General features: G+C 39.6%; 1 protein-coding gene across 1 annotated transcript in view; it reads left to right on the forward strand.

The window, feature by feature from the left end:
- MMS22L (MMS22 like, DNA repair protein) overlaps positions 1-12,211 on the forward strand; it is a 166,168-nt gene that overhangs the window by 20,156 nt on the left and 133,801 nt on the right. The window contains exons 5-7 of the mRNA XM_036767929.1: positions 6,930-7,017; positions 7,111-7,288; positions 10,473-10,566. Of these exons, the coding sequence (XP_036623824.1) occupies positions 6,930-7,017; positions 7,111-7,288; positions 10,473-10,566 (360 nt within the window). The remainder of the gene's footprint in view (positions 1-6,929; positions 7,018-7,110; positions 7,289-10,472; positions 10,567-12,211) is intronic.

Raw genomic sequence — 12,211 nt, forward strand, 5'->3', positions numbered from 1 at the left:
GTAGTTATTACAGTATTACTTCATTCTTCTCCTGTATATTTTTTCCTCTTACTTTTTTACTCCTTAATATTTGTTCATTGTATTTAGAGCCTTTTAAAAAATTTCTCACTCATTTCTTTGGTGATTTTCTTGTAAGAATGTCTTGCCTTTCCCTTATTTTTTCCCCATGGTTTTTCTTTTAATTCATTTGGTATATTTCTTGCTGTTGTGTGGAGATAAAGGGGAGGTGGTTTCAGTTTTGTGGATAGTAACACTGGAGGAACTACAGCAGAGTCTTGATGAGTAGGAATAATGAATCCTCTGAAGCGGAGAATTATTTGAATTTCTCACTGCTTATTTCCATTGGACTGGAGCTAGTTGCCATAATTTACATAATCATGACTTCAAAAAGTACGAATTCGAATACATGTGACTACTTGTTACTGCTTCAGGGGATTCATTGCTCGAACTCATCCAGACCTAGCTGAACCCCACAGGGTATTGTGAGGGTCAAGTGAGGTAATATACTCAAAGCACTTGGAGCATTATGTAAATGTCAGTTATTACCATGTGTTAGACAGTTTTAATACAAGGTGTGGAGTGTGACTGGAGCAAAGCAAAGATTCAGATAGTATGTTTCAGTAGCATTGGAGGAGGTGGAGAGCACTTTATACTTTGACCAAGAATGGGGTGGGGGAAGCTCTATAGAAGAAATGCCACTGAATCAATCCTTGTAGGAAAAGAAAGATTTCAACAAGTAGAGATAAGAAAGGAATGTTTCTAGGCATAGTTGACTGATGGGAAATATCAGGATAACTTTGGAGAATGGATTGTAGACCAGTTTGCATGGAATTGGGCCACTGCAGTGAATAGTGTCAAAGTTTTTCTTCAAGAGGTACTTACAGCTTGCTCAAACGCTTGGAGAAATTCACAGTTGATATGTTAGGGGTTTTCTCATTATAGTTGTTCTTGCCTGGATAGCACAAGATGGGATATTACATGAAGTAAGACTGGAAATATAGACTGAAACAGATTAAAGAAATCATTAAATGTCTGGTCAGGAAGTTTGAATTTTATCTCACTGGTGGCCATTGAAGGTTTATGGGGAGAGGAAGGAAGTGATGATCAAACTTGTGTCTCAGTGGAATTGTGTTTGTTGGTCTGTTGTGACCTGAAGGATAGAAGCGGAGACACTAATGGGGTAGAAATTATACTAATCCAAGTGAGAAGTGATGAGAGATTGAACTAGAATAGTATTAGTATGAATGGAGAAAAGGGGACAAATGTAATAGGTAGGTAGAAATAGAATCCATAGGACTCAGGACCTAAAGGCATGTGGGTGAGGGAGAAAAAAGGAGTCCCCAAGATGACTCATTAAATTTATAGCTAGTTAGGGACCTTAGAGGCCAGCAAGTCTAATCTCATTTTATAGATAAAAAAACAGACCCAGACAAGTTAAGTTACTTGTCTAAGGTCACATAGGTAGCAGAATTAGAATTTGAATCCAGCTTCCCGACTCCACATTCAGCATTCTTTCCACTGTACCAAGTTGACCCTGAGGTTTTGAACCTCAACGACTAGGAGAAGGTAGTACCATAAATAGAAGTAAAATTAGAGTGAAGGATAGGTTTATGGTGAAAATAAGTTATTTCGCTTTACCTAAAATTCAAGGGAAAGTGTTTTATGTTGACTACCTTGACCATTAATGAACCCCACTATGGCCATCTGAGTTTTGAATAGGCCTATATCCTTATATTTCTTGCCGTGATGTGTTAGCTCCCAACAGATAATTCTTAAATTCAAGCAGTTGTATAAATTGAGTCATTGGAATAAAATTACTTAGTGACTGCTACCAAATTCAGCAATTATTGTTTTAGTATAAACAGTGCTAAATTGTTTCTGACATTATTAATGAGTAGGTTCAGGTGCATCTTAATGCTGCTCCTAGGTTTAGGTAAAATATCAGTATAGGGGCGAAGCCAAGATGGCAGCTAGAAAGCAGGGACTTGCATGAGCTCCCCGCCAGGTCCCTCCAAAAACCTATAAAAAATGGCTCTGAATGAATTCTAGAACTGCAGAACCCACAAAATAGCAGAGGGAAGCAGGGCTCTAGCCCAGGACAGCCTGGATGATCTCTAGGAGCGGAGCGGAGCAGAACCTAGCGTGGGCTGCAACAGGACCAACCGGACCAGGAGCCGGGTGGAACAGGCCCTAGCACCCTGAATTGGTGAGCTGTGGCAGTTACCAGACTTCTCAACCTACAAACACCAAAGACAACAGAGAAGAACTGCAAAACCCACAAAATAGCGGAGGGAAGCAGGGCTCCAGCCCAGGACAGCCTGGATGGTCTCTGGGTAAGGTCTATCACTCACGGAGCTGGGAGCGGAGCAGAGCAGAGCCCAGCATGGGCGGTGGCAGGACCAAACAGACCGGGAGCCAGGCAGAGCAGGCCCTAGCGCCCTGAGTCAGTGAGCTGTGGCAGTTACCAGACTTCTCAACCCACGAACACCAAAGACAACAGAGAAGGTTAGTGGGAAAAGCTGTGGGGGACAGAGTGATAGGGGTTCATGGTTAGGCCACCACCCCAGGTGGTGCAGCTACAGAACTGCAGCGGCAGTTGCTTCCAGCCCCAGGCCCACCTGGTGGGAGGAATTAAGTGGCGGATCAGAGCAGGAGTGCAGAGCCGGCTTAAGATCTGAGTCAGGTCCAGGTTGGTGGTTCTTGGGGAAGGAGGAGTGCTGGTGTGGCAGAGCTGGCTGTATAGAAGTAGCTCTGAAAACGACAGCGCATCCCCTCAAGCTTGGAACAAAGTACTCTTTACTCTACAAGCAGTCATACCCCGACAAAAAACTCAAGTCAAGTAAGTTGGCTGGGAACATGGCCAGGCAGAGAAAATGAACTCAGATTCAGACTCAGACTTTTGAATCTTTCTTTGGTGACAAAGAAGACCATAACATATAACCGGAAGAAGTCAACAGAGTCAAAGAGCCTACATCAAAAGCCGTCAAGGAAAACATGAACTGGTCTCAGGCCATGGAAGAGCTCAAAAAGGAGTTAGAAAAGCAAGTTAGAGAAGTAGAGGAAAAATTGAGAAGAGAAATGAGAAGGATGTGAGAAAACCATGAAAAACAAGTCAATGACTTGCTAAAGGAGACCCAAAAAAATATGGAAAAAAATACTGAAGAAAACAACACCTTAAAAAATAGACTAACTCAAATGTCAAAAGAGCTCCAAAAAGCCAATGAGGAGAAGAATGCCTTGAAAGGCAGAATCAGGCAAATGGAAAAGGAGGTCCAAAAGACCACTGAAGAAAACACTACCTTAAAAATTAGATTGGAGCAAGTGGAAGCTAGTGACTTGATGAGAAATAAAGATATTATAAAACAACCAAAGGAATGAAAAAGTGGAAGACAATGTGAAATATCTCATTGGAAAAACCACTGACCTGGAAAATAGATCCAGGAGAGATAATTTTAAAATTATTGGACTACCTGAAAGCCATGATCAAAAAAAGAGCCTAGATATCATCTTTCAAGAAATTATCAAGGAGAACTGCCCTGATATTCTAGAGCCACAGGGCAAAATAGAAATTGAAAGAATCCATAGATCGCCTCCTGAAAAAGATCTCAGAAAGAAAACTCCTAGGAATATTGTCGCCAAATTCCAGAGCTCCCAGATCAAGGAGAAAATATTGTAAGCAACCAGAAAGAAACAATTTGAGTATTGTGGAAACACCATCAGAATAACCCAAGATCTAGCAGCTTCTCCATTAAGGGATCGGAGGGCTTGGAATACAATATTCTGGAGGTCAATGGAGCTAGGATTAAAACTAAGAATCACCTACCCAGCAAAACTGAGTATCATGCTCCAAGGCAAAATATGGATTTTCAATAAAATAGAGGACTTTCAAGCTTTCTCAGTGAAAAGACCAGAGCTGAATAGAAAATTTGACTTTCAAACACAAGAATCAAGAGAAGCATGAAAAGGTAAACAAGAAAGAGAAATCCTAAGGGACTTACTAAAGTTGAACTGTTTTGTTTACATTCCTACATGGAAAGATGATGTGTATAATTTATGAGACCTCAGTATTAGGGTAGCTGAAGGGAATATGCATAGGTGTGTGTGTGTGTATACACACATATGTATATGTGTGTGTATGTATGTATATATGTATGTGTATATATATATAGGTGGGATTTGAGCAGAGTCATGAAGCAGGCCAGGGAAGATTACAGGCATGAGGGGACAGTCAGTGCATGTGGTGATTGAGGAACTTCAGGTAGGCCAGTGTCACTGGATTGCAAAGTAAGTGTAGTAAAGTAAGTTGCCAGAAGACAACATAGGAAGGGACCAAGTTGTGGAAATGTATATATAGACAGAGGGGGCACAGGGGTGAGTTGAATATGAGGGGATGATATCTAAAAAAACCAAATTAAATCAAGGGATGAGAGAGGAATATATTGAGAGAGGGAGAAAAGGAGAGATAGGATGGGGTAAATTATCTTGTATAAAAGTGGCAAGAAAAAGTGATTCTGTAGGAAGGGAAGAGGGGGCAGGTGAGGGGGAATGAGTGAATCTTGCTCTCATCAGATTTGGCCTGAGGAGTGAATACCGTACACACTCAATTGGCTATCCTACCTCACAGGAAAGAAGGAGGAAGAAGATAAAAAAGGGGGATGATAGAAGGGAGGGCAGATAGGAGGAGGAGGTAATCAAAAACAAACACTTTTGGAAAGTGACGGTCAAGGGAGAAAATTCAATAAAGGGGGTTAGGTTAGGAAGGAGCAAAATATAGTTAGCCTTTCACAGCATGAGTATTGTGGAAGGGTTTTACATAATGATATGCATGTGGCCTGTGTTGAATTGCTTGCCTTCTTAGGGAGGGTGGGTGGGGATGGAAGAGGGGAGAGAATTTGGAACTCAAAGTTTTAAAAACAGTTGTTCAAAACAAAAAATAAAAATTTTTGCATGCAAAAAAAATATCATCTGTATAGAGGAAGATGCTTGTCTTCCCATTTGCTCTCTGTGGAGGCCTAGCATCCTGTGCTAAGTTATTTGAGTTAAGAATGGAGTGGGAGGTCACAGCTCTGCTTTATAGTTTTTAGAATGAGAATTTCACCTGTCAGTGCATTCTGTGATTCTGGCAGGAGTGTTGTAAAGCAGGCTTTGAAAGAGTATTAATAGCCTAGGATCTATACCAAGATGATTCAGTTTAGTCCATAGATGGTTCTTGTCTCTGAAATCAAAGGCTGATTGGAAATCAGTCAGCACTACTTAAAAGTCTTATGTCTTAATGTAGTTTTGTTTGTTTGTTATTTTGTAAAATTAAACAATTATCACAGTTGTTGGCAGTGTGATTATATTCAAAAATCTGCTCATTTTATGTGAAAAATGTTAGATTAAAAGGCCGGTCCTTTTTTGTGTTGACAAGAGAGCTGGTGTGGAGTTTTGAATAGAATATCTAGCAAATCGATTTGTCACTATGTGTGGAGAGTTGGAATGTTTTTCATTGTTAAAGTAGATGATAGTTTGAGTCCATTCCAATGGAACTTATTGCTGGGAAGGGGGTGTGGGGATATGTAGGGGAAAAGGAATAAACATATAGTACTTACTATTTGCTATACTTCATGTTTACAGGTATTATCTTATTTGGTTTCGCCACAGCTCTGCTATATAGGTGCTGTTATTATCCCCATTTTAAAGTTGAAAAGATGGAGGCAAAGAGGTTAAATGACTTGCCCACAGTCACACAGCTAGTGAGTATTAGTGTCTGAGGCAGGGTTTGAACTCATTTCTTCCTGACTCTAGATCCAACACTGTCTCAAGGAGTCAGGCAAGAATTGCTGCATTTGAATCTCTGTATCCCCAGTGCCTAACACGATGATATTTGGTTTGTAGTAGGCGCTTAACAAATGCTGGCTGATTGATTGGAGTAGCCTTGTTAGACTAGGGCCAGAACATCCCAGGGTAGGTAATCTAACCTTTTATAAGAACTGGATTGGGTTTTGGAGTGTGAGAGTGACCAAATCCCAAATTTCACATACTGATATCTTAAGTAACACTTTTTTTTTCTTTTTTAAGAGACCCTATTTTTTTATCAATCCTGGGGGAAGAATCATCGTCCCTTGTAGGGAATAGGTCTAGGTTGAATCTTAATCATTTCCATGACAAAATCGGATTCCCTATCCTACCTGAGAAAACCAGATAGGAACCCCTAGCCTGCTGATTTATGTGAGGTCGCCAGTGGGTCCTGGGGTCTTGCCCATCATGAGAGTTGTGTGGGAAAAAGCAGGACTGAAGCTCTTCTGAAGGAAGTAGGATTGTCTTGTCTCCACCATCCAGTTGTTTCAAAGAAGACCACCTAGTTAGACTCTGAGAGGGGAGATGCTACTGGTTCCTAAAGTGTGTAGGTTTTCCATAATGTGGCTCCTTCGTTCAGTGGAATAATTGTGATTTCAGTCAGTCAGTCAACAAACATTTATTAACTACCAAACCCAGAACTTACCGCCTAATGGAGGAGATAACATGAAAATAACTAGGTATGTATAAGGTGTGTACAGAGTAGATGAAGGTAATCTAAAAGGAGAAAACATTAGCAGTTGTGGGAACTGAAACAGGCCTTCAAAAGAAGGTGGGATTTGAGCAGAGTCATGAAGCAGGCCAGGGAAGATTACAGGCATGAGGGGACAGTCAGTGCATGTGGTGATTGAGGAACTTCAGGTAGGCCAGTGTCACTGGATTGCAAAGTAAGTGTAGTAAAGTAAGTTGCCAGAAGACAACATAGGAAGGGACCAAGTTGTGGAAATGTTGAATGCCAGGACTATATTGATCCTGAACTTATTTGAGTTCACTGAGTATGGGGATGCGGGGGGGTAGGGAGTGGAAGAGACACCATCACACCTGTTCTTTAGAATAACTTTTGAGGTTAATGATGTCTACTTTATTTACAGGCCAGGCATCAGCTTTACACTCTGAAGCAAACAATATCAGGCATCAGTGTGTTATGTTTCTTCATTATGTGAAAATTTTCATCTTTAGGTAGGATGTCCGATTCATTTTTTAAAAATTTTGTGGCCCTACATGCATGTGTGATTGACGTGTGGTGAATAACAGTATCTTCTGGGTTTCTAGGTACCTGAGAATACATGAGACAGAGAATGATGCTCCAGTTCACCCGTATGAGGCTTTGGAGGCCCAGCTTCCCTCAACATTAGTTGAAGAACTTCATGGATTGATCTTATACACTGGCCGTCTGTCTGACCACCCCAGTGTTATCCCAGGAGCAGTTGTAGTACAAAACCAAATAAAGGTTTGCCTTGTTTTGTTCATTGGTAAAACATAGTTTTCACAGAAATTTTTTAAAAAATGAGTTTTACAAAATAATTATATCTACATTGTCAGGTCACTCTTCCCACAGGGAAGAACGTTAAGACAAACAATCATTGAAACCGGCATCCTTTTTTGGTGTGTGTGTATCCTACTGGAGTTATACACACACATTTGTTTTTTAAAGCTTCTGTTGTCTTCTTTTTAGGGAGCTTTGACAAAGGCCAGGAGAGCCCAAGGAACTTTCTCCTTTTACCATGGAGTGGTTTATAGACTTCATTAGCAGAAAAAGTATTTGCATACATACCACAGTCTCTCAGCTGTGATTTTTGTGAACCCTTTCTAGAGTGTGATTGAGACTTTTTTCTTTTTTTTTTTACCTTTTTTTTACTTTATTTTTCTTGAGGTTTTTTTGCTGTTGTTGTCAGTTTTCTTTTACAGCATGACTAACATGGAAATATGTTTTCTGTGACTATAGAGAATTTTTTTCTAATGTGCTTTTAATCACTGTCTTCATTCCTATTGGGGATAAAAATAATACTTTTATGTTGTATTATTTTTGGTTTTTGTTATTAAATGGTAGTGTCATACTACTCTCCGTGAGCCTGAATGTTTTGTATGCAAATCAGAATTTATACAAATGATATATTTGAATAACATAGATTTTCCTGAATATGTCTTATAGAAAGGGATGTAGGCACTACTAAATGCTAGCACTGTTACGATTTTTTTTATGGCTTCTAAAACCTTTAAGAAAATTAAAATAAAATTCAGTCGAATCCTTAGATGTTAGAAATCTTAAGATTTCTTAAGAGGAGTCATCTTAATCTAAGAATAAACTTAGAGATCATATGATTTGATCGTGTACCTGCCTTCATGTGGGTAAGGTATCAATATGTCTAATAGCATTCAAAGTAATCTCATAAGGAAGTAAAATTCCACCAATGTTTACCACAGACCTCTGTTTTGCCTGTCAGTTTGGAAGATAGAAAGAAAAGTGAGATTGACACCTCTTCTCATGGAGCTTATAATCTGTTAGCTGTGATAAGATGTGGATATAAGTAAGAGTAACATAAATTAAACTATAAGTACATAAGAAGGGCATTAAGGAAAAAAGAGGGAGAGATTACTTCCAAGTTGGGGGTCACTCTCTTTCCTGCCCTTGCCTCTTCCTCTCTTTCTCTCTTTTCTTTCCTCCTCCCCTCCCTCATCTGTGCCAGATTCCCATAGAACACCCTGAACTTCTCTTTTTTTCCCCACATCACCAAAAAAAAAAAACCAGGAGAATTTGTAATTTAAACTGGCAACAGAAAAAAATGAAAGTAAGCATAAAGTCATATAAATGATCAGGAAGTAAGTGTGACCACCTGTTCCTGATGCTTCTGGAATGGGACGGTACTGGACTTGTGATTGCATTGGTATTGGAAACTCCTCATGCGGAGACCTCTGTCATTGTCATCAATGCAGAGCAACACCTTCTCTGCAACTCAGCACCTAGGTGGAGCAGTGCGTCAATCTTTAGGCTTGGAGTCAGGAAGACTTGAGTTCAAATGTGACCTCGGATACTTAGTAGCTGTGTGACTTTGGACAAGTCACTTAACCTCTGTTTACCTCAGTTTCCTCAGCTGTAAAATGGAGGTTTTGCACTTTGTGTCTTTAAATACACTTCCCTCACAAAGTTGTTGTGAGGACCAAATGAGTTGATTGTAAAGCACTTAATATAGTACTTGGCACCTAGTAGGTGCTTAATAATTACTCACTCCTTCAGTCTTAAATAGATGTCCTGAGCACCTAAGAGTTTAAGTGATTTGCTCAGGGTTACATATCCCAGGGGTGGGACTTGAACCCAGATCTTCCTTACCCTGAAGCTGCTCTCTAAGCACTGTGCCACATGGACTCTTTGTATTGTATTATGTAGGCGAATTTAAGATAGTTTGACTTGGAAATCAACAGAATAAAGCTCCTTGTCACCCACAGGAGGCCTTTCCTGTTTTCTCCTGTTGGAACACTCTTCCATCTCAGAAATTGATTTGTATGTTTTCTGTATATGAATATACTAGTATATACTTGTTGCTCCTTCCTCCTCCCAGTAGAATGAGGGTAGGATCTGTTTCATTTTTTTCTTAATATCCCCAGTGCTCAGCACAGTGTCAGTCACATATTGGTGTTTGATAAAAGCTTGTTGAATTGAATTAAACTTGAAAAAAAAAGATGAATATGAGAAAAGCTAATTTTTTTTTATTTTTTTATTTTTTGCAGGTAGGAAGGCAGGGCAATTGGAGTTAAGTGACTTACCCAAGGTCACACAGCTAGTGTGTCAAGTGTCTGAAGCCGAATTTGAACTCAGGTCCTTCTCACTCAAGGGCCGGTGCGCTACTCACTGCACCATCTAGCTGCCCCTATTTTTTTTTTTGAAGAACAAAATGCCAGTCGTCAAGACATGGCCTCACCACTTAAAGAACAAAGAACGTTGTTTAAAGAAAAAAAAAAAGACAAACACCCATAATATGCCTTTTGGGGGTATGATCACATAGTCACATGAACCAGCAAAAAGTGCCAGTATTGTCAGATTTTTTAAAATGATGCATTGGGTAATGTAACTATTTTTATTGTGGTGTTAACAACCCAAGTGTATATTTTGAATTTCACACTAATGAAAAATCCTGACAAGATGAGGATATCTTAATATCAAATTAATGCTTCCCTCATAAAAATAATGGCTCATAGAAGTGTTTAAAATCATAAAATGACACTTCAGAAACCTGATAACAATTTGCTTTCTTACTTCACTTGGAGAAGTTCTAAAATAAGAACAATGAAAACTAATGTGATTTTTCTGAAGTGTTTGCTGATTTGCACCTTGAATGAAACCAGAAGGTTAGAAATGACTTTAAGTAAACTCGTCAATTCTCTTCCAATGCTTTTAGTTAGGTCTACCTCAAACCAATCTATTAAAGTGAGAATATATTCTCACTTGAAATCTTTACTTAGCTGTTCTGCTGATAAATGAGACAAAAGGTTTGTCTCTGTTTCAGAACTATAGTCAGTTAATTGGTCTTCACCCACGGATGCAAGGAAAGATATGGTTACTTGCTGCATAACACCTATGAAAGTATTGGAGGGTCTCAGTCATAGTTGATAATTCTGTCTCTGAATGTCTTTCACAGCTCTTCCCACCGTCATGGCATCTAATACATCTTCGTTTAGACATCCATTGGCTAGTATTGGAAATTCTTCACATTCTAGGTGAAAAAACATCAAGTAAGTCCAAGGAGTGCCAGTGTGTGTCTTGCCTTCCCATTAATTTCTTTTTATTCCTTCTCCTGACTATCTCGCTAAATTATGTACCTTTGGTGAAGCTTGTTTTTGGTTCTTTACAAGGGAAAACTAGAAATTCCAACCAATTCCACATTAGCATTACATTAATATTTAATAATATTTGGTGTCTGCTTAATTCTAGATCCTGATTATTATAATACTTCAAAAATATTTTATTTTCTTGTTGAGGGTGCTCCCACTGACAAATTGAAATGCTTCTAGGACTTGGTATTTGATATTTAATTGCTGTGCCTGAAAAAGTGATCGTCCTACTGCCAGTGTAGTACCTTAATTAAATTGGTTGTTGACTGATGGGTGCAAAGCCCACTGCTAGGCTTGCCCCCTTAGGGAGTTTCTTTATCTTGGGAGGACCTCCCAAAGCTGACCCCAGCAAGCCTTCAAGAACCCAAGTAGACCTCCACACTGCCATGAGGCATTGGACTAAGAATTTAATTGACAGATTACCGCAGCACTTTGAAAGGGCATTTTTTTCTGCTACTTGAGAGGTCAGCCCATTTTTTTTCTTCTACATGAAATGTAGGCCTCCAAATTATTCCTTCTAGCTATAGTGGAATGGGCTGAGTTTGAGAAGATGTACATGTTTTGGTGACCCCCACCCCCTCCTGACCTGTTTTGTCCTCACTTGGACCTTTACTGTCTCTGCATTTCCATGTTCCGATAGTTTATCATCCCTGCTTCAGCCTTGTGTTTTTGGCTTAAAAGAGGCAGAGTGGTGTAGTGGATAGAGATCTGGAAGACCAAGATTCACTTCCCTTCTGAGACATTTAATAGTACTGTGATCCTGGGTGAATCACTTTAGCTCCATGAATATCAGTTTCTTACCTGTGAAAGGGGATAATAATGGCGCCACACTCAGTGCTATTGAGAACACTGAGATTAATTTTTGTAAAGTGCTTTGCAAACTTTAAAGCACTGATGAGTGTTAAATATTATTGGTGCTTGTTATTGTTATTCGGTCATGTCTGACTCTTTGTGACCCCATGGATCATAGCATAGCACACCAGACCCTTCTATCTTCCCCTGTTTTCTGGAGTCTGTCCAAGCTCATGTTTGTTGCTTTCATGGCACTATCTATCCATCTCATCCTCTGCTGTCACCGTCTCCTTTTGCCTTCAGTCTTTGCCAGCATCAGGGTCTTTTCCCAGTAAGTCCTGTCTAATCATTACATGGCCAAAATATTTCAGCTTCAGTGTTTGTCCTTCCAGTGAATAGTCTGAATTAGTTTCTTTACGTATTAACTGATTTGATCTCCTTGCTGTCCAAAGGACTCTCAGAATTCTTCTCTAGCATCACAATTAGAAAAGCGTTGATTCTATAGCTGTCCTTATAGTCCAACTCTCACAGGCATACTTTACTACTGGAGAAACCATAGCTTTGACTATACATGTCCCTGCTGTTTAGTATGCTGTCCAGATTTGCCATTTCTTAACTGCAGTTGCCATCTGCAGTGATCTTTGAGCCCAAGAATATAAAATCTGACTCTATTTCAATTTTTTCTCCCTTTATTTGCCAGGAAGTGATGGGACCAGTTGCTGTGATCTTAGGTTTTATTTTAATGTTGAGCTTC

This window comes from Trichosurus vulpecula, chromosome 7 (genome assembly GCF_011100635.1).
Source record: "Trichosurus vulpecula isolate mTriVul1 chromosome 7, mTriVul1.pri, whole genome shotgun sequence".
NCBI classification, from domain to species: domain Eukaryota; kingdom Metazoa; phylum Chordata; class Mammalia; order Diprotodontia; family Phalangeridae; genus Trichosurus; species Trichosurus vulpecula.